The 27,800-nt window shown below is 36.1% G+C and overlaps 3 protein-coding genes across 3 annotated transcripts; 1 reads left to right on the top strand and 2 right to left on the bottom strand.

Annotated features, from left to right (window-relative positions):
* Nucleotides 1-1,329: 1,329 nt before the first annotated feature.
* LOC135695917 (fibroblast growth factor receptor 4) lies at nucleotides 1,330-15,724 on the top strand. The gene is made up of 13 exons (XM_065215141.2): nucleotides 1,330-1,869; nucleotides 6,895-7,152; nucleotides 7,466-7,753; nucleotides 8,679-9,080; nucleotides 9,445-9,828; nucleotides 10,348-10,524; nucleotides 11,010-11,120; nucleotides 11,715-11,896; nucleotides 12,514-12,636; nucleotides 12,968-13,079; nucleotides 13,468-13,564; nucleotides 14,368-14,473; nucleotides 14,622-15,724. Exons 1-13 carry the CDS (start codon nucleotides 1,794-1,796, stop codon nucleotides 14,763-14,765), a joined length of 2,460 nt encoding a protein of 819 aa, XP_065071213.2. The 5' UTR covers nucleotides 1,330-1,793; the 3' UTR covers nucleotides 14,766-15,724.
* LOC135695926 (beta-1,4-N-acetylgalactosaminyltransferase bre-4) lies at nucleotides 15,042-19,581 on the bottom strand. The gene is made up of 3 exons (XM_065215152.2): nucleotides 17,967-19,581; nucleotides 17,079-17,266; nucleotides 15,042-16,599 (listed from the first exon to the last, which is right to left on the bottom strand). The coding sequence occupies exons 1-3, from the start codon at nucleotides 18,348-18,350 to the stop codon at nucleotides 16,239-16,241; spliced, it is 933 nt and encodes a 310-aa protein (XP_065071224.2). The 5' UTR covers nucleotides 18,351-19,581; the 3' UTR covers nucleotides 15,042-16,238.
* A 140-nt stretch (nucleotides 19,582-19,721) lies between these two features.
* On the bottom strand, nucleotides 19,722-27,798 carry LOC135695919 (mini-chromosome maintenance complex-binding protein). The gene is made up of 19 exons (XM_065215143.2): nucleotides 27,650-27,798; nucleotides 27,387-27,466; nucleotides 26,903-27,043; nucleotides 26,572-26,613; nucleotides 26,363-26,464; nucleotides 25,619-25,760; nucleotides 25,447-25,503; nucleotides 25,216-25,298; nucleotides 24,738-24,832; nucleotides 24,163-24,332; nucleotides 23,336-23,459; nucleotides 22,979-23,111; nucleotides 22,347-22,455; nucleotides 21,907-21,963; nucleotides 21,722-21,816; nucleotides 21,537-21,575; nucleotides 20,687-20,842; nucleotides 20,355-20,443; nucleotides 19,722-19,897 (listed from the first exon to the last, which is right to left on the bottom strand). Exons 1-19 carry the CDS (start codon nucleotides 27,777-27,779, stop codon nucleotides 19,801-19,803), a joined length of 1,941 nt encoding a protein of 646 aa, XP_065071215.2. The 5' UTR covers nucleotides 27,780-27,798; the 3' UTR covers nucleotides 19,722-19,800.
* Nucleotides 27,799-27,800: the final 2 nt, after the last annotated feature.

Below are 27,800 nucleotides of genomic sequence, written 5' to 3'. Positions count from 1 at the left end.
AATAGAAAAAACACTGTAGAAACTAATCATAAAAGTGCCTCGTGCGTTTGCAAGAACCCTTTAAAGATTTAGTAATTATTGGGGTTTTCGAGATTGCTTATTTTAAGAAAACGTCAATTGAAACTTTGAATGCAATTTTCGCAAAGCTGTGTTTCCCAGACATACTTAATTTAGGTAAAAGATATATTTTGTATAACTTCAGTTTTCCATTTGAATTTTTCGGTAAAGCTGACAGAGAAATAGACATATGCAATAAATAGACAAATTTTCAAAATTTCATTGTTGCTAGCAGCTTCCATGGATACAGTGTTTTTTCTAATTTTTACATGTTAAGAAAATGATTTCAAAATTGTTTCTTTTGATAACACAAAGTATCATGATACAATGATTCTCTGAAAGTCTGAGATAAATGGCCCTTATCTTGTGGGATTTACACCCTGCCCAAGAAAAAAGCCACCCAGGAGAAATATTTGCATAAATTAGTATACTTTAATATTTCTTAATTTAAAACTCAATTTTTCGGAAAAATCATGAGTTAATCAATTTACTTTGAAATTTTCAATACTTTATCTGTAAAACCTTTCAACTTATGAGGAGATATAAGAATTAGTGCACCTCTGGAAAAAGTGTGAAATACTACCTCAAACGATCTAACGATAAATCAAAATGCAAAGCCTAACCCCCCCACTTATATGTTCCTGCCATTTTTCTGCGGTTAATTAGAGCTGTCCTAAATTTGTCAAATTGTTATAAAGTGTATGAAAGCACAGCCCAGCCAAGTATTTGCAAAACTTGTTGCTTTGCAGGGCCTCTGACGAAGGGGGGTCGAGGGGCCATGGCCCCCGCGTTTTTACAAAAAAATAGAGCTTTTTTTCAAAATCTTTTGTTATGGTTGTTTAATTGTCCCTGGCCTCCCCCCTTTCCAACTTGTGCCAGAATCCATGTGGAGAATATATAAAATTTATTCCATTAGCCTCCTTTTCAGGTCTCTGAATTAATTAATTAAGTTGGTCTGTCCTTTTTTGAAAGTATAACCATTGGTCGTTTTGTAAAATTTCATATGCAAAATAGTTTCTGTTTGTTGCAAGTTTTATTACTCATTTGCCACGTTAAGCCGATCAATTGTATTTATTCGTATGAAGGCGCCGCAAATGAGATCGCCTAATTTCGTTTCCGACTGTGCTTTGTAGCCATCAATCTACTTTGTTCGCTAGGAAACCTATGGGGAGAGCACAAGGAAATGTGGACAATGATCCGGAAACTTAATTAAACAATAAAGTATTGTTCCAGTGTTTTGGAGCTCCATTTTATCGATTCTATTTCATGGTAGGCGCTGCAAGAACAACAATAGGACGTGTCAAAATACGATGCGAATGAATCACATGAACAAATGACTGTCCTTAATCACAGCATCAACATGTTTTGTCTGTCCGTTATTGTCCTCATCGGTAGTTGATCATTGTAAAGTGGCGTTCCTGCAGTGAACTGAAGTGCTGTGTGAAGTCTAGTTTGATTGAATCTAACACATCTCAGACGATATTTTCAACAAACAGCTGTACGAACACGTAGGGAGTGAATTACGCGGCAAACACGATGTTTGCCTGCTGACTTTACATTTCATTGGAAACATTTACACTTCAGTATCGTTTTCGCACATTTTGCATGCTCAAAATCTAAGACGACTTTGACAACATGGGGTTCTAGGATTGGTTGGGCACGTTGTTTGTGATGAAGGACAGGAAAGGGGCCTTGAATTTTGCGCAAATGGTCGTCATGAACCAAGGATACGCAACATGACTGGCTATTTCGTTAGCAGTCGACTTGAATTGTTTCTTGTAATCGCTGCTGTTGCAATATTGGGACAAGCAGGTGAGTTCAAAGGCTGCTACTTTGGTTAGTTTGACCTATTTATGTTCAAAAGATAAAAGACCATAATGAATTACTTGCATTAAGCCTATTATAAAAGCGTGATAAAAAGATTGTGGATAAGCTGAGGATGAAAGACATTTACTTTCAAGTCTAAGGTCAACGTCAGGTTTTCGAGAAAAAGTAGCTTTTGGCTAAGGATTTCGTTTCTCGAATCAAGTAGTTGGTTTGTCGCACCACGGTTTCCTTGCATGATTTCCTGAACTGTGGATTTTATGCATGGCATCCGGTAGCACGGCTTTAAGTTTTTGCCTGGTAGGGTGGCAGTTCCTGTGTCGTACGCATTACCTCTGCGTACAAAATACTGATCTGTTCCCACTGCCTTGTTTCCTCTTGACTGAATAAACAGTGGGATTCAAGCATCAAGCAAGGCACAACAATAAAGTGATGATAATCAAATAATATTAGTCTGCGTATCGAAAGTACGATATGTTCTTATCGAATGGTATAAAAATTCCCTTTTGACACTAGTGATGAAAGTGCAGATATTAAAGACGCATATTGAAATAGTTTTAGAGTGCCTTTCTTTCATTTAAAGATGAAGGGAATATTCTTTGATTGTTATGTTTATATTGTTGATTTGGTGGTAAAGGTTGTGAACTTTGATGTTTCGCTCACCTTATTGGTTCTTTTTATCAATTTTTATGATAAAAAACTGTAAATGGAGCATACACGTTTATAAGAATTCTAAGGTTTAGAATCATACCAGTATGAAGAATATTGTAAAAGAATTTCTCAACCTCAGCAGACATGTTCGTGTCTCTTTTTTCAGCAGTTGAATCGCAGAACTGACATAACTCATCTTTTCAAAAAGCGTGGTTTACATTCAAGAACGGTCGATATTCTCCTACAACCAAAACAGATTTTAAAAAAAATAAGAATACTTTAGATATTTGGGCTCAAAACGAACATTTCTTAAGAATATCGAGGCTGGAAAATCTTTATGGTGTTTTTATAAAAAAGAATGTACAAAAAGTAGTGGAAAAGTTAACACTGAGCAAAACAAAAATCAGAAAATTGTTATTCTGCTCTAGTCTTGGACACCTAACCAGCATGGCCACAGTTGTAAGTAGCTGTGAAGCCTAATTACTGACTGCTGTGTTGTTTAAGACAAGAAAAAGGTCGATTCCTTTACAGCTGTTTTCAATCAAAGCGTGTTGTACGTTGATTTTTGATAAACTGAAGCAAACACCCCCTTTCCCCACCCCCAAGACTGGTGTACTCCTCTGTTGCTCAATGAAATGCAACATATTATAATTAATACGGAAGCTTGTGCCCAGTTTTAAAACAAATGAATATTAAGAACAATCATTTGGGACATGTTCAGTTAATATCACGCAAATTTTGTCTGAAACGCAAACATTGTTTCGATTTTTTTCTCGTTTTAGGCCCTTTTAATGGGGTTTTAACAAGAATATCACTTTGTATCGCTGTTGCTCCCAGTTAAAAAGAAAATGCATTGATGTTAACATGAAATAATGGATGTGAAGCAAAATTAAACACGTAATCTTTTAGATAAAATTTATCATAAATGCTATTTTCTCAATTTTCCACGCTAAACATTTGCTCCGATCAAACGTAAGAAACTCCGAGACCAATGGCACATTAACCTGGCACATTGACCTGGCACATTATCAAATTAATCTCCAGTCCCTTTTGTGAACAATAATAAACCTAACTTATAAATATAACCAAATTATAGAAACGTATTCGTAGAAAATCATTGTATATTAACAGAGATTTAAAACGTTTAAAAAAGCAGTGTTGTGCTAATTGACACTATGACATTGTTGAAATAGTTCCTCCCGTGATAATCCACAGAAGAGTAGCATATATTTTTGACTTATAGAAAGATAAGCATATGATCCAAACCACCTAAAGGTATTTACAATGGTTTTACCTGGCATATCTCTAATTGTCCTTTCCAGAATGGCGATTTATTCAGGTTGATTTCTAGGGCTTTTTTAGGGCTATTTTAGGTTCCAAGACCTGTTCTTCACAATGACTCCCTAATTACGATAGAAAAATGAAAATTTTGGTTATTTAATGTTCTGTCTTTTGCTTGCGGCTTTCGATGCTTTTTTCGGTTTAGCTGTGTCATGAACTTTAAACTTAAAACACACTTGAACACCTTTGTCTTTAAGCTTTGAAGACAATAAGTGGTCCTTGGAGATTAGAACTTACCCTGCAGCTGGAAACTGCAATCACTGGGAACAATTCTTCACTTTGTTTTCTTAATTTTCTCTAAGATTATTCGCCAAAAATATACCCGGTCCCTTCGAAACTTTATACTTTCTACCAGAAAGCCTTCCCTTTTGTTTCCGTTACTGTATCCGTCTCATTTCCAACAAGTCCCATATTGACATAAAGAACTGTGAAGCCGGAGGGATAGGGGCTTGAGCTCCCAAATAGTTGTCAAAACTGTACTTAAATCCATACACAAATAATCTTGCCATTGGCCTTTTGCATGTTGAGTCCTCAACCAACCCCCCCCCCCCCCAAGCCGTTTATTCCTGTTCACTGCTTGGCATCCCATTTCGAGTGTCATTGCTAGGCGAGGTTATTCCGTTGGTATGTCCTGTGAAGGAAGAAACGAGATTCCGTGGACAGGAACACGTGAAAATCAACGAAATGCTAAATTTATAAAACATCGGGTATTCTAAAGCCAAATTAAGGACTCTTCCTGTCTTTAGTGCGGAGACAGTGGGCTTAAATATATAAGGTTCCTCCAAGCGGTTTAAGATTATAAAAAGCTAGAAATATTTTTTTATAATGAAATGATGGTGAACCGGTGGCTTTTTACTTCACAAGATCAATGTAAATGTTAACCTTTTTATCAAGAATTGTTAGGATGTCCAGTTAGTTTAATTCAATATAGACTGTTTCTTCCATAAAATTGTCTTAAAGTTTCCCTCTTGGTGATACAACAGCCGACGCTATGTGTTTATTTTTGGTCGCTTATTTTATTTTTTCCTTTTCATTAACCCGACATCGAAGTTCTCAGCCATCATCCTACTTAGGCCCGAACTGATATTAGGTTACTGTGGTAATGCAGTAAAGACCGATGCCAACATTTAATTTACCATCTGACCTCTTTACTGGTTCCCCAGTCTTTTGGTTCTAGGGGGTTTAAAGGTGGATAATGGGGAGAGTCACTTTTTGTTATCAAGATGGTTTCCGATTTCTGATACATTGCATTAAATATCATTTTCAATTATATACTTAGTTTCAGACATCAAATCATTGTCAGGGTCTACCAAGGTCGAACAATTATTTCTTTTGAATTTTTCTACTTTTTTAGAATGGTGCCTGGCTAATCCAGTATACATAAACGTTTCCCCATATTTGTTTCAGAAAAGAACTGAATTGAATCTCAGACTAAAAGCAGGAAAAAATACTCGACTTTCACCTAAACCGCAGTTTGTTTTTAATGTCGCGTATTAGAAACTTCTATCGCAACGTTCTCCAAAAAAGTTTCGATTTCAGAACAATGCCTACGTGCAGACGTTACTATGTGGCTAAAGTCTATACACTGGCTTTGGATGACAAGAATTGGGTTTTTAATTGATAGCCATCACGCGAGAACCAGTTGAATATTGGACATTTTTTTATCTCTTACGCTTGAGCCTAAAGTCAAGAACACATAAACACCTACAGAGGCGGACTGACCGGTGGGGCTGGTTGTTACAGGGTGGGGACTTTTTTAAGGTTTCTAGTCCTTTGTTATTCTCACAGCTCATAGGCCGAAGGCCCAAGAACTCATCGGCCCACCCCTGCACACGTATCCGGTATATTATTCAATCTGCGTCTTTTTGGCGGATTCAAAAAGTTCCGCATCTACACGAATCTTATCCGAATTGGCTACGTAAGCTCCCATGTGTTCGTATTCACTGTAGCTAACCTGTTTTTAAAACTCATTTTTGAAATTGCCAGTTGGCGCTTTAGCCAGTTTTAGGTCATCGTATAAAGAAATATCAGAAATGTTTCATCTGTGAATTTTCTTGTAAAAGCCAATTTTATAATAATATAGGGTGGCCTAGGTGTTTATTACAAGATACCATTGTGTTAGCCGCTTTTACTGTCATTCAACTGCTCGCATTTCAACCAGTGGCTTTATTTTATTCTTTATTTAACTTCTTTTAGCGTGTTGTACTCAGCTTCTCGTTTTGACCCTTCTCAGATTGAAAATCCTAAACAGTGAATTTTGAGAACTGGCCTTTACGTGACTTTTAACAGCTGCCAAGCTTACTTAATTCAAATCCCATTATGTCTTGCAAGCTTCGACTTGCTAACCTGCAGATGAAATTAGAAACAAATTTGAAATTTGAATCCTCACGAGTTTAAAAACTACGTTGATCCACTGTTTTAACAAAATCTCAGTTACAGTGTGTTATCAAATTTCGAACAAAGTTCATTATTTTATACACATTCTAGTTTGTTTTGAATTAAGCCTGACCTCAGCGCGGGTCAGTTTTCTTCAAGCTGGCTACAATTATACATGCTTCGGATCTCCTGTTTCTCAACGTCACCCTTTTATCTCCAATTGTAGAAGGTTTCTAAAGTCTCAATGTTCATCGTTATTATCAACCATCATCACCCATCATCAACCATCAACATTCATCCCCTTCATCATAATGCTGTTCTTGCATGGTCATAATCATAATCATGATCATCTCATTAGCAACAATCGTCGTCATCATTCAGAGATATTTTTAAAGACCAATAGTTATTAAACTTTTAAAAGAGAAGAGTCTCTAAATGCAATGACAGCAACTTGGTTACGAAAATGTTTGTCAGGTCTCGCATCAAGGTTAATTGTGATGACCCAACACCAGCTTGCCATCTATCATGTTTTCACTCCGAAATGCTCCTTTCTGATTTTCTGCTTGTAGCTAAGATCAGGTAATAAAAATTGCCTTCTATTTATCATGTCTTCTGTCCATTTAACTACCTTTTTATTTTTCACAGGGAGGAGTGAACCTAATGCCACAGTGTTAGAGATAACGCCAGGGAGTGTTGCAAAACTGCCTTGCGCCTTGCCACCACTGGTAAAATTTAAGCGGATCTGGCTAAAAGACGCAAAAAGGATTGAGATGGGTAAAAAGAGAAAAATCAACAAAAAAGGAATCTTGATGATCAGAAAATTTGAAAGGAATGACGAAGGGCTATATGTTTGCAAATTAAAAAATGGCAGAGTCATACGAAGGACTATTCTACAATACAGAGGTTAGCTATATCTTTTAATTACTGTATTGATCATCGTTGGAATTTATAGAAATTTTGTTTCGTCTGAAAAGTACCACGTCATATCATCGAAACTTTTTAGAATTTTTCTCTTGGGCAGGCTGTCAAAGTATTCAGTATAATTTTAAAAAAAGTTGCGGCAAAATGATTTGTATCATTTGTTTATCGACTTATGGTCATAAAAGGGTCACCATGTAGTCTATTACTCCTTTAACACACACGTACACACGGTCCTTATCTTATTATATTCAGGACCCTACTTAGAGCAAGCGTTTTATCTGTTTATACCATTCAGAAATTGTAGGCAGACCAAAGTTTCGTCATGGACAAGGCCACGAAATAAGAGGAACAAAAGTGGCCCTAGTGAACGGTGACGTCAAGATCGAATGCAAGGCAGAAGGAACCCAGCCCATTTCGTATCGCTGGTCGAAGGAGGGCCGACCGCTCGTGCAACCCAAGTTCACAGTTAGCGAGTTTTCTCTGAAGATTGATAGTGTCGACCTGTCAGATGAAGGCACATACACGTGCATTGCCTCGAATGTTTTTGGCTCCAGCGTGTGCAATTATACATTACATGTTACAGGTAACTTTTTATGTTTCATTATTGGTGCTTGGTTGTGGTTAGTGTGAGGTCGGCAGTTCACCCGATAGTTTGTTCTTTTGTTCTCATCGTGCATCTTATCATTAGGATGGTTGTTTAATGGAGTAGCTGGGGTTCCTTAGGAATAATTGCTCAAGAGGGCATTGGTCCTATTATATTTAAGGTTACAGACACCAAATAGTATGATTTGAAACGCTAGACGTCTCTTGGATCAACTTGAAACATATCCAATAAATATTCTGGAGATTTTTTTGTCTCGCCATCGATGTCAATCGGGTAAATGAGGAGTTAGGGCCTATTCGAATTCTGGATATCGAATTACTTACTCTAGATTGCGATAGACCTATTCAGTTAATCGTGTTTGCTTTCAAGCTTGGTAACCTAGACTCACTTTATGGATCTGCTTTTGCAATAGGATTTGTATGGAGCATCGTTTGCATGTTGAACTCAAAACCCCGTTTTAAATGGAGTTTTTAGGCACCCTTAAATGCTGGATGGCTCATGACCCATTTCGGCCCTGGCATGGCGTCATATGGTTTTTTTCTGGAAAACTTGTCATGCAAGCTTGAGAAAAGTATAGATGTAAGCTTCTATTTTTAACGTCTAGCAAGTTTAATTTTTTATGAAATAAACATCCTTATTCGTCGCCCTTCTCTAGAATTTTTCTAAAAACGTGTCGGTATGTGTCTAGAAAAAGGCCTAGAAAAACACACTGAACAGTATATGTTCTCCCTCACTTTATCTCACTCTGAAGGCTTTTAGAAAAAAAAAATTTTCACCCTGGGTTCGTTTCTGCAAAACCCTTTTCCTCCTCCTGTCCGGTCTTTTCCTAAAATGAACATTGATCGCTTTACTCTGTTTATTTAGAGATTTTTCCGACAATTTGTTTCATTTGCTTTATTTTCAGAGATTGTGCGTTCAAAGCCGTTCCTTCAACCAGATTTTCCGAGAAGTGCGACTGCACATGTTGGCGAAAATGCTTCAATGGAATGTTATGAGCTGTTTAGCTACAAAATGGGTACAATGGTTGACTTTCGATGGTTCTTATGGCTTATTAAACCAAACGCCACCTTGGAACAGGACCTTCACAAGCTAGTTTCGCATGCAAATTCTACACACAACTTTAGATTAATCAGTTCATTGTATTACGAGACAATGAGAAAGAATATAAATAACAAATACTTGTATGGAGTTCGCTTGAATCTTTACAATGTGACTATTAAGGATCAAGGCTATTACAGTTGTGTTGCCTGCAGCCACTTGGGATGCGCCTTCACAACAGCCAATTTGACTGTAGTTCAAGACACTGGTATGTATGCTATTTCAACTCGACTCCACATTTTCTTCAATACTCTTGAACAAACAATTAACAGAGGAAATGCGATACTCAAGATTTGCATCTGACGTAAACAGACGTTAATCTTTGAAGACAAGACTGGGTTCATCTTTCGTCGCAATCCTCTGGTTAATTCAGTGGTCGTGTCTTCCTCATCAAAACCATCATCGTCAAGATCATTATCAATCGGGATTGATCATCAAGGATCTATCATCGATCATCAATCATAAATCATTTTATATGTATGTAACGTTGAGTGATAGCTCATTTTGACTTTATTTCAGTTTTTTATTTTCAGTATTCTTTCCTTAGATTTAAGTGTATTCTTTTTTTGCAGAGCTTGTTACCACTTCGTTGCCAATCGTCAGCGGAAATCGCGTTTCTCCGAATGAGAATAAAATCACTTACACGATTGTAATCGCGTCTGGTTGCGCTGCTATTGTGGTTGTTGTTGTTATATTTATTGTTTGCTGGAAAATGTTACGGAATCGTGATAAAAAACGAGAATTGTGCGCAGAGGATATGACCACGGACGCTAACTTAAATAAAAAGAATTATATTGTAAAATACAACGACTCTAACGGTAGCAAAGTAATCTCGATGACGTCATCAACGACACCCTTGATTCACAAGTCAAGCTTAAGAAGCAGCTTTGAGTCGCAGTGGTCAGCAAGTTTCCAACGGAGGTCACTGCAGTTACCAATGGCTCTTAATGCAGAAAGTATGTCCACCAATACCCTTTTGTCTAGACAGTTCTTCTATTTGAGTTTATCTAACATCAGCCATAGTCAAGGGGAGCATTTTATATGAATATCAGTTCATGATACATATAATTTGTTAGTTTGCATGTAGAGAAGTTATTATATGTTCATAACTTTGTTTATTTTGCAGTTTTTATACCAGCAAGCACGTGAACAAGATTTGGTCTTTTGTCTATAGCCATAGTTTTTAATGTTTTTATTTTGCTTGCCTACTGACTCCAGAGCTAAAAAAGACTTCTGAATGAATCGAACTATAAAGTTTTCTTCACAATATTTGCTACTCATATTCAATCCATTCCACAATGTCTTTTTGTACCTTTCACATAATTGCGTCTGCTATTTGATGGCGAAGTGCGACTTTTGATCAAGTAGTTCCATTTATCTTATTATTTTGCAAGGTCTCAAGTAAGATGTCCCATGAATTACATTCATGTTTTAACCTTTGCTTAACCAAGTGACCTGTTGGGTGTTGTTTTTAGCTTATCGTGAGACATTAGAAATTCCTTTGGATCGAGAATGGGAAATAGACAGAGAGAGTTTGATCCTTGGAGAGACTTTAGGAGAAGGCGCATTTGGTGTGGTGGTTAAGGCAGAAGCACTCTGTTTGATACCAAAATCTGGAAGTGTGTCAACTGTAGCAGTAAAAATGCTCAAAGGTACTTTTCCTAAGTGCTTGTATTTAATACCGTGTAGAAAAGGTCGTGTGACGCGATCTTTTAGAGATAAACTTTGTGCGTCTCTTTCTATGGCATCTTCCATTGGATATAACATTGGCAACTATTTTTATGTCTTTAAAATAAAAAAGAATCGATTAACCTATTCCACTGCTGAATTCCTATTCTTGATTTCAGTAGCTTTGGCTATTGTTTATTTGCAAATAAATTTTGTGTACTTTGCTTATGCTGTTCTATTTCGTATTTGATGACCTCTTAGATACCGATAGTTTTTGTTGCTTACCAAACCGACTTTTTAAATATAAATACAGTGTACTAGATTTGGCGTAATTTTAAACTTACCTCTGTGAAGGCTAGTTCCCGGTGAATGTCATATAAGCAACAAAAAGTATACTATAATACCTTAATCCCATGATGTAGATAAGTAACAACTAAAACTGAGATGTACCATGGACTATTTTTTACAGCGGATGCAACGGAACACGAGCTGCACGATTTGTTGTCCGAAATGGAGACAATGAAACGAATTGGCCAACATAGAAACATCATTAATTTCCTAGGCTGTTGCACACAGAATGGTACGATGTCAGCATTTTGCATCTTGTCTTGAATTTTTTTATTATGAATTTAAATGTGAATTTTAAGTTATTCATTAGCAATTTGTATGCTGTATTTGCCTGTCATATGTGCAACGATGAAGCAATGATAAAATACAAAAGAGTTTAAGTAACTCTACAGTGAATCACAGACAGCCACGAGAAAAAGTGTTCTGTTCTGCCTCACCACGAGTGTTTGTTTTCCGCATGAAAAAATGAATGAACGTTATTAAAGAGAGAATACAGGAAACACCAAAGCTGGTTTGATTCTGTAGACACATACATGATGTAAGAGGGTACTTGTTCAATGTTGCTTTCTGACTTCTTACACCCACTCTGCTGATAATCTCCCCCGCTCATTGCAACCTCCTGCTAATTCTAAGGCTACAGCTTATTTTCAACCCCCTTTTTATTCTTCCAACTCCCATTTCTATTAGATATTCCAGAGTAGTAGGATAAAAGTAGGTTTCCTTTGCAGAACTAGCTATTTGGACATTGAATATTCTATTAACTCGTTAAATATTCGGCAAATTTTGATGTGCAAGACTTGCTGTTAAATGAATCATGCTGTTCCAGGTTCGGTGTACGTCGTCGTTGAATTTGCCCCATATGGGAACTTAAGACAATATTTACGGAGCAGACGGCCGCCTTTAAATGCTTCTTCAGATGAGAGTATCGAATCAGAAATCACCTTGCCGAGTCTCGTTTCATTCTCATTGCAAGTTTCTAAGGGCATGCAATTCCTAGCAGACCGCAAGGTGAGGATGTCATCGCAAATTCTTGTTAAAATATCAGAATTAATCGTTAAAATAGCAGAATCTGTCGTTAAAATAGCAGAATCCGTCGTTAAAATAGCAGAGAGTAATAAATAGTAATTATTTGCCTTCATATCAGTTTTCATTGACGACATCATCATCAACAATTACTTCAATTAATCACCGTATTTGTTATCATTTATCACCATTGGAATGACAGTTTTTTTCATTGTTCACAATTGGAATCATTATGATCATTAATCATCTCCAACAGTCATTAATCATCAACATTTATTATTTCTATTTTTAGTCTTTATCAATCGATAATGATTATCACCATCAGTCTTCATCAACATTATTGTCATTATTGTTCATTACCTTCGTATTCAGTGATCATAAATCACTCTCAATCATTAAGCATCATCAGCAACATGATCATTGATTCTAATGAATCATCACCCTTGAAATTACAAATTGTTGTCCACTTCTAATATGTTATTATCATATGCCTGTCTTATATACGTTCATCTTTTATACGTTCATGCTAATAGCGAATGATTTTCTATAAACTCCTCTCGTGTTCTCCATTATAAAAATAACCCTTCTGATTTTCCACACAGTGCATACATAGAGATCTGGCAGCTAGAAATGTCTTGGTTGGTAAAGATTTCGTCATGAAAATCGCAGACTTTGGGTTGGCCAGGAATGTCCGTGAATCAGATTACTATAGAAAAACAACAGACGTACGTATACCATACCACCATACTGGAGGACAGTTAACAACGCCTTAATTTGATGTAGAAGAACTAGAATTTTCTTTCTTACTAGGGTTGTCACTTTGCAAACATCAGTGTAATAGATAAACTTTTATTTGTTCTTTCTGGATTTCAATGCAACGGTTTTTCAATTCTTTTTGCTATTTTAGAATTGGTCAAAATAAAACATGACGTTTTCCTTCCATGCAACTTTCTGTTTAATCTTTGTTTTTATGACTGTTGGTTTCCTGTTTATAATTCTGTTTTTGTTGCAGAAAGCAAAATATTTTTGGTTGATAATATTGTGTTTGATTGCCAGGGTCGATTGCCAATAAAATGGTTGTCTATAGAAGCATTGTTCGATCGAGTTTATACCACGCAAAGTGACGTATGGGCGTATGGTGTTCTCTTATGGGAGATATTCACCTTAGGTAGGTCATAAAGCGATGCCGATCATAAATTCTTTATGATTCTCCTTATTGCAGTTGCCAAGTTGCAAAGTCTCAATGCCGGCTTCCCAATTCACAAGTAACTTTGAGGGATTCTTCCCGCCTCAGATTAAACAAGGTTCTATCGATCCATTTCCACGATATTGCGTGTGTTCGTATTCAAACTGACTCAAAACAAGTTAGTTTAGCTATTTCTATATAAAAACACGCCGCTTTGAAAAGGGAAGCAATTTAGATATATTTTTAGAATTTTTATTTTATGGGAAATGAATATGTTTGGAATTGTTTCAGGGTGTGTGAATTTCTTCGATAAGCAAATGTGTGATCTCGCAGGTTACGTTTTTTTCTCAACCAAAGTGCTTTTTTGCAGGTGGCTCTCCTTACCCAAGCATTCCTGTTGGAAAGTTGTTCAGCTTGTTAAAGTCAGGATATCGAATGCAAAAGCCTCAAGGGTGTCCTTCAGAGATGTAAGCATATGGATTAATCAGGGGGGAGGGGTAGCTTCAATAGGCAGAGGAGGGGGTTAGCCGTTTTTAAATATGAAGAAAAGTTCATAGATTTCCAAAAAGCCGAAATTTAGATACATTATGAAATGCAAACAACTCAATCAAGTAAATGCAAACATATTACTTTTCTTTTAAAAATGATGCCCCAACATCAAGGCCATGCGAAAAATCAGTCCAAGAACTTGTGACCATGGTTTATTTTATCAAAATTGATACCTCAAAATTTATTTTCCTTTTTATTTGCATTTTGTTTGCATTTCATGCTGTCTGTCTATTTACTTTGACTCTAAAATATTTATGAATTTTGCATCCATTTTTGTGTTCACTTCAAGAAAATTATATTTAGATTCTATTGCTCTTCTTAAGCGACATTGTCATCAAACATTTTTACTATAATGTGGCAACTTCTTATTTATTTGATCGCTGGATGCTTCTTATACCAAATACCCTTAATGCTCGAATATACGCCCCCTCGAATAAGCGCTAAGTGCCTCCCCCTTGTGGCACAAAACTAACCGCCTGAGCGCTTATTCGAGGATTAATATCACCATTTAATCGAAGTAGGTTGTGTTTCCTATGCCTAGACGTTGTTGCAAATGAATCTCTCCATTGAAGAAATATGTATGGTATACAAATTAATTTAAATTGATGAAAATATAGATATATAGCATTTGGGCAGTTCTCTCTGTTTTCGTCGGGCAACTTTTTTATGAACTCTTATCTGTTCCACCTAAATCTTGAAATGTCAACTGCTTCTTTTGAAGATACGAAGTGATGTTGAAGTGCTGGTATGAGAATGCAAACAGCCGCCCGACGTTTACCAGCCTCGTCAACCAATTCGAGAAATTCCTAGAGAGCTTCGCATCGATGGTGGGTATCGACGTTATCCAATTAGATTAATGCCATTAGGGATAGATTTTTATGTAAAATCTGCCTTAGTGTGATTATGCACCGTCGGCCAAATCATATTATACAATAATCAATGTCAAATCTAATTGAATGTTTTTTATCCTTTTAGGATTACATCGAGGTTGTGGCTGACTCAACGGACTGCATCCCTGAAGAAGAAGAGCCCCACGAATCAGACGCTGCGGAGCTGTCAAGCGAGCAATCCGCTGACGAGGAGACACCCTTTGACATGCTTGAAGAGTCAACGTTGTGATATATTGTACAGCAGAATACCGCAAGAGGGTGATCAAATTTTCATGGCTGGGTGATCCCGTGTACCCAGTCATACTGCAAGTAATTGGCCCTTGGTTGCAAGATATTGCCGGATAAGTTATTGGAAGGCCGAAGGTGGCTGTCATGAGTTTCCCCATGCGTTTACAGTGGAAATAGACAGGAGTCCTTGACAATGGTAACCTGACATTTTGTTAGAAGATGGTACAGTTAATTGGACCCTTCGATGCGATTGCCAGTTTCACTTTTTTCGCAGAGGTCTTGCAATCAACTTGCGTAAGAAGAAGGTTAACAAAAGCATCTCAAAGCCTGAACTATACGCACCTTAAACCTATCGAGATCGATTTTAAACGTCTATTCTTAATGTCTCCTTTGGGCATCGTAGATGCAGAATTGTCTCCAATTTGGACACACTTACGTCAAAGTTACACTTGATTATGCCGTCAGCCACACGTTTGGAGAACGCATATCACCACTCTCCCACCATTAAAAATAGTGAATTCCTAACTGCTATTTCAACAGACAATAAATGTGTGACTAAATATTAGCCAACACGTCAGTAAATGGTTAAACAGATTTATGACAGATTTTAGTGACTGCATAATGATTAGTAAACCAAATATTTTAACACTGAGTAACTTAACCGTTTTACAAATTTGCAATGAAGACAAGCTGGCAGCCAATTATGTAAGTTAGAAAAAATGCAGAAACACATTTGGTTGCCTAACGAACCTTTATATCAACCTCAAAATAGTCGAGAGATGTGTTTTGAATTATAATTAAATGTTTTATGAATTAGATATCGTCATTGAAATATCGATAGTCATCGGTGAAAGAATTTATGTCATGAAAGAATTTGTTACAGAATTATCAATGTCATCGGTGTTCAAAGTAGCGTATATAAAGAATTTAGCAATATGTTTATAAATAATGGATATTGAATGTCCTGTTGTTTTTAACCGACAAAATCATGAAATTTTTAGTCCGGGGTCGTAAGCTGCGCTCAATTATGTCCGATTTAGACAGCTGGGAGGAGGGGCACCCGGTCCATTTGCCTCACAGCGTTTTAGAGAACATAAACAAATACACATCTAAGTATACCATTTTTAATTTTCTAAAGGATTTTTCGTTTTCATAGGGTCACGATTAATGGTTCTATGTTCTAGAAATAAACTTGTGGGCAGCCCAACAAATGCCCAGTCCGACGATATTCGATCATTTGTCAATCATGAGTTGAAGGAGCTTCTGGTGGGAAAACGTTGGTTGTCATTCAACCCCTCAACGCAAACGGGCGTGGTCAAGACGCTCCAACGTGTTGTGCTCCTCCTTGTTTGAACGCCAGCGCATTTGATCGAAGATCATCTCATTCCTCTTGCCGGACTTCTTATATATAAATCATCTTATATATATATATATATATATATATAAAGAATTATTGATAAGGGGTCCAACAATATCAGCTCAACAGATCAATAGATATGTGTGTATAAAGAGGCCTTAAATGAAATTTTACAACATAATGAAGATTGCCGATGCTTCGTAGTCCATCCAGTGAAATTCTGGGTTTTCGTTTTTTCAGTAATATTTCATTTTTAGGGTTTCTGCGATCGCTGCGAAAATGATGGCCTTTGTTCATCTTGTATCGGCCAACGGCCATATTTGGCCTAGTCACTCTCAATCTTTTGGCAACAAATCTTTGATACAAATTATCATCCTCCCCACCCCAGCCATAAAATTTGTTCGAATATCCATTAATTTTGATATAATCTGTCTTGGAGATGGCCTGCACTCCTCCAACAAGCGACGAGTAGGGTAGCCTAAAAAATATGAATAAGTCTCTATTCAGAACTTAGTAGCCTAGAGGGGGGGGGGGGGTGGGGGAAGGAATGAGGATAATCTACCAAATGGTTTGCAGGGTGGTAATTTACCAAAGCCCAATGAAAAGCACTTAGTCATTATGTGGCTTGTGCAAGGAAGAAATATCGACTTCCCGTAGCAGCTCTATGCTGACTAGACTATTTTGTCAACTGAAAAATCTATGCACGATTTATTCTATGCAAACCATTCGGAGTCCTGAAAAACTACAGATTCCCCAGCCACGGGCGCTTGAAGGAAAATAGAGAAATAGAGAACAATTTCTTGAACACTGCAATGTTATTTTCCACGTTTTATGTAACTTTATTAAGAGTGAAATTCATCTCTCTGGTGTTTTTACTTCGGAAGAATTAAACAAGAACACATAGCTTCAGTTCTCACCTTTTACATTCAAGGTACAGTATGATAAATAAAAACTCACATGTAATGGAATTTGTCAATGGCTGGCGACATATGCATTGGTGATCTCGGGCAGCCATAATAATTATGATCATTTTCAGACAGCAAGTCGATGTCATGAAATATGTAGCACTGAAAATCACCAAACTGCATCGAGATATTGAAACCAATGTTGTATATCGCGCCTTTGTTGAAGCTCGTGTTTCCAGCCTGTGAAGAAGAAACATCGAAGATGCAATACATCTACTTTGGCAACGAATAAAAAAGGTCAGATTGCTTAAAATCTTCTTGTGATCTGCAGGATTGCTTGGGATTGTGGCAGTGCAAAGACATTTGACACAGTAAGATCAATGATGCCTGCTTTCACTTTATTCAGTCAAAAGAAGTTTTTTCAAACCTTTCTTTCCGTTATCTAAATCCTTTTAACTGTCATATCATCGATATCGTGTGCTCTTTCTATGGGGAACACACTTGTCAAGTTATTTACATAAAATGTTATCGAGTCTTCGTGTGATTCTACCGGGACGCAATAGCGTGGAAGATGGAGGGTGTAAAAAGTGGGGTGGTAAACAATCAAGGCACTCAAACTCATTGCTTATCACTATTCATCGGAAAGATTTTATTGGAAATTTCCTGTTATCATGCCAATGTAAAAAAATTAAACGAAAAAGGTTTAACAAGTTTTTATTTTTTAGTCTTTTGTTGTATTCAACACTACTTTTCCAAACAATTAAATCCCGGGATTTCCTAACATAAGGGGGCTTTAAAAGAGGGGATACTTATTCCACTTACGCAAACAAACATGGGGTAAAATGAATGGGTGGTTATTAAAAGGAGCAGTAGTGTTAAAAAGTTTATTTGACGTATACTTTCATTTAAAAACTTTCTTTGTTTCAAAAGAACTTCTTACCTGTTCAACCACAAATATCCGATAAGATAACAGCTGCCTTTGTAGAATCGGGTGCATGTGGTTCAAGAACACTTTGAGCTGCTCTGCACGTTTTCTGAAGGGGATTAAAACGGCAACAGTCTTCCTGGCAATGCAATTCGGCTTCCACCAACCTCCGAATCGAACGGTGCCTCCATACAACGAAGAGAGGTTCGACAAGGCATCATCGCCGTTAAACGCTACTGATATTGGACCTAAGAGGTTTGGCGGAACTTTTGGACAAAGGTATATCCACGTCAATAAGCCATTATATTCTGAAAGAAGGGTGTCAATGATCAGGAAGCAGGGGCCGGCGAAAAAGAGACATAAACACGAAATTCTTAGGCAGCTTGTTGCGATCTTCATGCCAGCATTCTCGAGTATCTTAGTGCTCAGGTATGCTGCTAAGTTATCTGAACGTATAATTCAAAAGCAGCTTTGATTATAGCGAGAAAAACAAAGATGGCTAATGAGGTTTTCGCTGTTTGTCTATGCATGAATCTCATTCATGGTACCATAGATGCACCCAATTAACAGGGGATATCGCGTCTTGAAACCTTTAACAAAAAAACAGCTTGATTCAGTCGGCTGCTGAAGAGAAACCAAATGTTTTGTAATTATCATTTGGTCTTGCAACATTTATAGCAAACAAAGGACTCAATAGGATCTCTGGTACTTATTTTGTTTTTCACACGGGGTTTATCAACACCTAACACAGTTCATTACCAAAACATGTTTATGTACGATACTCCCTCATCTTCATTACTTTCTTCTCTTTTAGCTTCAACTTTTAGTTTTAGCTTTAAGGAAAAATTTGTAATGCGCAATTAAAATTATTTTCCAGAAATGCGCAATTTTGGAAATGTTTTTCTGGCAAACTTACATGTAGAAATCGCTGTGAAAGATGAAATTGAAGTTAGGGGCCAATTAATTTTTAATCAGGCTTCTGTCTTGACTGGTGGGCTATTTAATAGGATTTATTACTTTTGAGGATTTGTCACTAATTGGGATTTATTATCCATAAAAATTTAATCTTAATGATTTAGTTAAAAATTTTGGCTTTAAAACTTTTACGGCTAACAACAACTGTAGCATGCACGCTTTGTGATAAATGAAAATCAGATCGTTTCGTTTGCCTCAACAACAACTCGCTAACTAAACAAAACATAAATCTAAGTTAATGGAGCTGTGTGTAAATTAAGACCATCAGCAAGGCCTGAAATTAAAGACAGATTACTCTTTAAAATGAATATAATAGAGATATGAAAATTATAAAAACCCTAAGGGGTGTCATAGCTTTTCGTACATATTTTCAAGTACTCAAACAGCTTGAAAGTTAACTTTCTCTGTTCTGTTTGCAGGATTTAGCGAAACCTCTGGTTTAATGGTTACATATCTGGTTTAAAGAGCGTAAATAAGAAGGTGAGAATTGTAATTATAGCAATGTTTAAATCTGTTAGCATTTATGACGTTTTCATTATCAGTAGAAAAATATAACTGGCGCTCTATCAACGAGTCGATCGTAATCCCAAGCCTTGCTCGAATCGGCTTGCTTAAACGTTTCACCGTGGCATATGGGGAGATCGTTTAAGTAAGTCGTATTTCGGGAATTGCGAAAGATGCATTCGCCTAGGTAAGGTGAAATGCTTTGTTTAAGTTTCGCTAACCATGTATAGACACGAACGAGCAGCTGATGTAAAAGTAGAAGGATCGAGAGTTAAATTGGAAACAAAAGAGTCGGCAGGTAACCGAACTATTAATCACTTTATAAATAGCATGTAAAGAGACACAACACATTTTAACTCGAAACATGAATCTAAGAAAGTCTGGCATGTCTTTGGATTTCAATTTCTTTCGTCTTCGTCCAAAGCTCTCGGGTCAGTTCGCCTTTGCCAAAACTAAGTGCCACAAGCCTAAAAAGAAGGGATCGTAGACATAATGACTTTGAAACGTTATTGTGGGTTGCGTTGGTCTTACTAAAAGCAAAAAACAACAAGACGCAAAGAACTAAAAATAAACTGAAAAAAGTAAGGTGTAAAAACAGCATATTTCCTTTTATGAGAATAAAAATAGATGAAATTTGGAAATTGCTTATTTTTTGTCTTGTTTGTTTAGAAAATTTATCTAAACTCGGTAGATAATAAATCCAATAAATTCTTCACTTTCCTTACAGTTTTGGGGGAAATGTTCAACACAGATTTATTAATAGAACGGGTTTGTGAAAATCGTGAAATTCCTATGTCTCAAACAATGTTCCGCACGGTTGCCAGAATTCCGCACGGTTGCCAGAATTCCGCACGGCTGGAGCGGACATTATCGCAAGTTGAAACGAAAATGCACAGATGGCAATAGCTTTTGGATGCAAACTACCTTGCCATGACAAGCAGCAAGTGAAAAGCTTCTGGGTTCATCTTGTTATGGTCTGCCTCTCTCAATCCGACATAGTCATCCTTGATTACCTAAATCCAAGGCAAATAACAAGAGATTAGCATGTTGAAACGTTATACTAAAAATAAGTTAAGGATGAGCTGATATTGATCTCTTGATAAACCAAACCACAAAGATAGTCATTAAGAAGTCTGATCCAGATCAAGATTTCATTCATCTGACTTATCATGACTATGTCAAGTTTCAAAATCAACTTTAGAAAGCGAAGAATAATTGGTGACTTAAAATAAACGTTTAAAGTTGAAAGGACGAACCTCCTGCATTTCATCTGATAAATCAAAGTCCATATAACGAGTTATTTCGAGGTAAATCCTGATCTTTCTAAGCATATCTGGATCCATTGATGCAAAAATCGACGCGGCACTTTGCAGGGATGTATCTTCTTTGGCAAGCGGAACAATACAGTCACACTAACAAAAGAAAAACGTTGTAAAAAGGGGTTCACTTTCAGATATTTTTAAACATGATTAAAAAAAGTTCCAACAAAGGGTTCATTGCGGTCTACTTTTCTAACTAAAGTGCTTGTTTCCGACTGCCATGCAAATTTATACTCGATCCGCAAAAAAAGTGACATGTGGATTACAACAGACTTTTCTGGCAAGTTCTTTGCCCAATTGGACTATATTTCCATATTTTCCATTTCCTTCACTAAATAGCATTTACTTTGTCCCCTTACCCCTAAAACAATGTTGATAGTTTCGGAAAAAATCATGCTAGTCACAAGAAAAAACAAATATCCTGATATCATAGTTCGTTTCACATTAAGAAGAGAGATGGCTGAATTTACTCTGAAAACTGATGTTAGTGTTTCGGGACAGTTGGCAAGGACTGTCTGTAAATTACAGGAGGGACCATTATGGACACAAAGTTGTATGGACCTTTTAATACTATCCCTGCTATTTTTAACCTGGGGTGTTTTTAGACTACATTTTAGCTTTTACCTGCACATTTTATATATCTGTAATTACATCAGTTTCTTTTTCTAAATTTTAAATTGTTATTTTTTTATGGAAATATTCATATATACTTTATACATATACATAGGAGCTTACTGTTTGTTTACAAATCAATTTGAGAAGGTGTTAAAGAGTAAAACATTCTTACTTGCAATAAAGATCTTCCTTCAGAAAGTATAAGAACAGTCTATAAAGAAAAAAATGATCAGAAGGTATATTAAATCATGATTTGAGCTAAAGTACGTGAGTCAAAACTGTGTTCATTTAAGGCTTCTTTGTATAACTGTAAGATAAATTCATATGGTATCGGCAATACAATCACTATGAACTCACAATATCGGTTTTCATATCACATTTATGAAACTTGAAATCGTATTCCACTTTCTGCCACTGAATAACATTTCCAATTGCCGTAATGTTTTGAACTCCTACGATAAAGAAATGAGAAACTTTAGACAAACGTTTCTGAAAGATACGTAGAAAGGCCAAATTAAGAAAAAAAGGTTTGCAAGGCGTACCATTTTTGTCTAGCTGTCCTGGCTCCAAAACTGTCTCATCTAGAATTAGATGCGTTCCTGCATAAAGAAAATACAAGAATTTACTTGTCAGCAATTCGACCACCATAAATTCAAATATTGATTTAAATTTTAAATCAAAAGCTGAAACGTTAGCTTGTGCCATTGAAACAAAGTGATGGCAATGAATTTTATAGGGCATCAAATCAAGGTTATACCTGATTATTAATATAATTTCAGCTGAGAGTCACAATGGGCCTATTTATTAGATGTTGTAAAAGCTAATATTCATTTACATAGGGCGGACCTCTCAAACTCTACTTGAAAATGAGACATGAAGGTTCGAACTTGTTGACATTTAATGTTGACATCATTTCAAACTGAGGCAGTAAAATTGTTTTAACGATCAAAATGAGACTAAATTAAACATCGAACGCAGTTACCGTCACTTAGCTGCAGAATGCCTGAAGTCAATCGGTTTGCAGTGTAATCTTTACTTGGAATAAATTTACTTTTATTCAGCTTGGATATTGTCAGTGGTATAAAGTGGCTCTATATAAAAGGGAAAAAAGAAATTGTCATTTGACATCTCCATTATCAAATTCTAAAGCGCAGTGTATGCCATGATACATGCCCTTTCGCTCATGTGAAACTTAAAAATTTGAATTCATTTCTGGAGGGACAATTTTCTAAGTTTAAGCTTTATTGTTAGACAAATTCGATAGAATTTACAAACAGGTTAAATCGTAAAACATTCCTCATTCTTTGTCTTCGTTCCAAACGTACCAGTTTTCAGTACCTCACGAACTTTCCGAAAGCTTTTTCCTTAATGCCGTTAATGCTTGAAATTTAACTCCGTCTTGATAAAAGACAAGATAAGCTCCATGTTAAGTACTATCAACCCAAATATATGGTTTCAAGCCTGTATATGATTTTCAATTTAAAAATTGAACCAGAAGAGAGATAAGCAGCAATCGGGACTATTGTAAGAAACAAGGGGGAAAGCAGGGCCCGAATAACCATGGAAACGACGAGTTTAGAATCCTCAAGTGGTCATTTGTGTAGGTCAACAAACCTTGGTTGTGACAAGTTCAAAAAACTTGGCAATTTCATTTGGGATCGCAAGCGATGTTGGTTCTCCGGCAGAGGGACATTTTGTGATATTTACCGCAAACTTTCCGAGGGACATTGGTTCTACTCGGCCATATCTGTTCATGGAAAAAAGTAATTCACAACACGTACTAACGGTAGAATATAAATCACATTTTAAAAACTACTTTATACATTTGAGGAACATATTTTACAATTTGTATTTTTGCGGATAAGACTTCATAGAAACAAATATAATCATTGTTTATATATTTCGAAGCAAGTGGATACAATGTGCTCCAGAAGAAGGACTTTGAGAAAATAAATTAGCATAGCTTCTCACACTCTGGAAATTGCGTTCAAAAGAACATATTCTGCAGCCAGCCTGTCACCAAATAGCATCTTTGACAGAGACTGAATCAGAGTCTCTCTTACTGCTCCTAATTCGTTTCGAACAGCAGCAACGTCTGAAAAGTCAAATGAAAACCCTTATAAACGGTAGCTCCTTCGGGCTTGATTTTCTCAAGTAAACGAAAAACAGTGAAACGTTTCATAAGGGCATGAATGAAAAATAAACACCACGAATACTCAAAAGCGTCTTCTTTTTGGTGAAGGCCTTGTACAGATACGTCATCACGACAATTAACATCTCTAAACAACGGAAACTTCATTAAAAAAATGGGCACTTTCAAAACGGACACTCAAAAACTGACACCTCCCTGCAATGGACATCTCCCGTACAACCGACACTTTCAAACAACGGACAACTCTGAACAACCGATGGCTCCATGCAGTGATACCTCCCTGCAAGGGACACCTTGAAACAACGCACACCTCGAAACAATGGACACCTCCTTATATCAGCCATCCACTTGAGGCATATGAAGAAAATGGGTAAACTACCAAGAGATTTGAACAATTCAGCATTTCCTGCTTTCAACTTATCATTTCCATTTATAATGAAATATTTCTCTGTCCATAAATGAGTTTCACTCTAGCTTATATATTAAGATCTAAATTTATTTCTTTTCAGACAAACTTCATGATATGTGCAAGGTGAGACAGCACTTAACAGTACTTTTTGTATAAAAAGTAGAAAACAAAGATGCAAGGATTTAAGGAACTAAAGCAAATTCAAAAATTATAGGTACAATGTTTGCAAATACATACCAATGCTATTCTGCAATAACAGGGGAGACTGTGGAATCAAAGGACTGTTGTGAATAAGCTTGTTAGCAAGAATGCAGTGAATTCGTGGGACAAGAGAGGATGGTGGACAGTGAGCAGATCTCTCCTCTGCAGAAATGGATGAGAATTCATCTTCTTTCATGTCATCATCACTGAAAAAAGTCAAAGCATTGTTTGCAAAAAAATATTCTAAATGATGTGGGAAAACAGATGGCTGAAGGTCAAATTATCTGCATGCCTGAAGCAAAATACCATGCCTGAAGCAAGATTTAAAAATGAACAAACAACAAGTCACGATAAAGATGATCTTCTAGGAGGGTTGAACACTACAAGCATTAGAAGAGCAAGGGCCCAGGTGCAAGTTGGACATTGGGGGTGGAGAAGGGGGTTGGGGCATTATCTAACTTGTAAAAAGTATGTGGCAAATGTAGAACTTCAATAAAAAGCAAAAAGTTTATGATTTCTATTAACATCCACCAATAAAGAAAAGAGTACTTGACATTTACTCTTATCATATCAATACATATAGCAGTTACATAGATGGTGATAGTACTAACCTCATAGTTAGAGTAGCAAGTATAGGGTCACATGACATTATGCCAATGAATTCAAAGACCTCATTCAGCTTTGGTGTGTCTTCATTATCATACATCTGTAACAATGAGAATTACAAATTTTAACTAAATATCAACATTTTCAAGTAGGTAATTTTTTTACAGAGTTGCATCAGCTGATTTGATGACTGATTTGATTTGATGATTTGATTTCCTGGGAGCTTGTCAACCATTGCAAGGGAGACGAAGAAGGTTTCTTCTGACACCAATTTAACACAGTTTGATGATAAAGAACTTAAGAACCTAAGCAAGCAGCTGTTCCCTGATGTTAAAACTTAGCCTGAAACTTGCAGCATTTCTAAACACATTGAGCATTATACAACAAACCCTTACAATGAAATCTTATCATTGACACCAAATCAATGACAATAAAAATTAAGATTTTAGCTGTATAACAATGAAGGTACATTTTCCAACTTACGATGACAATAAATGGTGACCTGTTCTCTTCTGGCAAAGGAAAATTTGGATCAAAACCAGACTGCATTGAATGGCCAGCATCACCTTTGGGTTTTAAGATATCACATTTAATTTCAGGCAGCCAGCATGTATTGAAAGAAACATATCATTTTATTCCAACAATTAAGTTGATCATTCTTACTATAAAAACAAAAAATAGAAGGTAAATTGGCATATTCTGAAAATTACTTGCCTGAAGTTGCTGCTGAGCTACTATTCAATAGCTGGTGTCGCTTTGGATTATTTTGGCCTAAATGATAATAGCATTTGTTATTTTCAATATATGATTAAATTTTGAAATTGGAAAATAACAAGTTGATCAACTCCTACAATAATTTTAGATTATAAAAAATGAAAAAGTTTACCATTTTGCATTCCTGCTCCTATTTCATGCATATTTTCATCATCCTCTGCATCTTGGATCATTTCTTCATCTCTTTGCCTCTTTCCTCTCGTCGGCCCAGTTTTGTTAATTTCTTTTTTGTTACAATTTCTGAATTTGAACTCCTTAGAACAGTTAAGGAAAATCATAACTGATCTTGTTATTGCAAGAACTTACACTAACAAGCTTGAGGAGGAAACTAACCAGATAGAAGAGGCCAACGTCACATGCATCGGGAAGATGCTGAGCAAATTCATAAGGCTATACTAAACAAAAAATCTGCTATACTTAAAAAAGAATGTCTTGACAACACTGATTGAAAGTCGTGATTTCTGGGAAATGGGAAAAGAGTAAATTGACAATAGCAAAAAATTATGATGCAAGAATATGATGCAAGACAGGAAAATGTGGATCAAATTCATGGGGCTAGCTAAGTATCGTAAGTAGCCAAGTACAGTATGTTACAATATTTGATTATTCGGAATGCAATTTCTCATCCTCAAAAACTGCAATGATATTTTTTGCTGCAAGAATTCCATCAATCGGACTCTGTCAAGCAGCCTGCTATTGTGACATTTCCTTTATTTAAACACTAATAGCTTTTAATCAGATACACATTATCAGTGTTTGTCACTCATTTTCAACATCATAAAGTTTACATCATTTTGTTTCTTCTTAAATGCTGCTTGGTTTATTTCCATGAATTCATGCTGTATTGAAAGGATACATTTTTGACCCATTCGTTTTCACCAGGTACAGGTACACAATATAAACTTTGTCTCTCCATTGTTTTATTTGACTCTGAATCATATAAAATTGTCTCTCCTTTCTAGAGTAAAATGAAAAAAAATCATAAATTGCATAGGATTCTCACATATACAAGTAGATAGATCAATGTACCAATAAAAACAAACACCAGGTGAAAAAATCACAGACCTCACAATCATTTGTATCTCTGAACATCCCAATTCTGATTTTCTAGAATATTAGAAATGAGAAAAAAGTTGAAACAAAATGGTAGTCGAAAATAGTGCAATTAAAAATAGAAAAGCATAATATCAACTAAAACAAACAAGGGATAAAATTGTGCATTAGAGGCTTAATGTGCATTACAAAAAAACCTATTTTAAACTCAAAGTTTGAAGAATATAGTCACTTACTGTTTATGTAAGGCTAAATTTTTTTTATTATTTACTATACTTCTTGAAATTCCTGAAGCATAGCTAAATCAACCAACATAAATAACTAAGGTATCTTGTATAAAAACCTTTTCTTTAGTATCCTTATTGAATGTCTCATAATGTCCAAGGTAGTACTCCGGGTCAAATTGGTCTTGCACCATGCAACGACATCTCACAAGTGAATTTGGTTTGATTTGCTCTGGTGAGTAATCACTAATCGATGGTATCTAGCAATAAAAAAAAATGACATGTTATTGTTGATTGTCAAGTCTTCTACGAACCAATTTAATGCTTCTTTACTATTCTTCAATACACCAATTTTTACATGTAGATATAATATGTTTATGCCTATATAATTAGTTTTGCCTTAAATAGCTTTTCCTATTTTATTTTCACAAAAATTTCTGATAACACGGAAATCTACATACTGACTAGCAAAACCCGATATAAATTTTGTAATATCTGGTTGTAGGGTAGCATAAATACTGAAATATGCCAGTATAAAACAATTGTGCTGCACACACTTTTCGATAAAAAATCAAGTAGAAAGTAGAAATAATGAAGCCTTACAACACTTAAATCTTTTAATTCCTCTATTCGACTTTGGAAATATGCTTTTACACTTGACACCTCGACTTTTCCAGAAGCCCCTGGAATAAGAATAATTAGCAGAAATAAAAACAAATTGTAAAATAAACAAATATTTGAAACAAATTAAAAGATAAATCACATATTTGGTTGTTTAGTTGACAACAAACAGCAACACATTTTCATGTCCGTAGATGAAAGAAGACTGGCAGCCTTATGCATTCAAATTTTTCAAACAATCTTACCAACACAGCTTTCAACAAATGAAAGTGGTGAATCGATCCAGTTATCAAGGATTGGCATTTTGATGCGGGCAATGTTGCAATACACGAGTTTAACCTGCAATACACGAGTCGAGCGGAAAGTGAGTGGCATCAACAACAACAAGTAAATTAC

This window comes from Rhopilema esculentum, chromosome 14 (genome assembly GCF_057945365.1).
Source record: "Rhopilema esculentum isolate cy_ngs chromosome 14, ASM5794536v1, whole genome shotgun sequence".
Lineage (NCBI taxonomy): Eukaryota > Metazoa > Cnidaria > Scyphozoa > Rhizostomeae > Rhizostomatidae > Rhopilema > Rhopilema esculentum.
The sequence above is the reverse complement of the archived record's forward strand: the minus strand, read 5'-3'. Positions and strand labels throughout refer to the sequence as shown.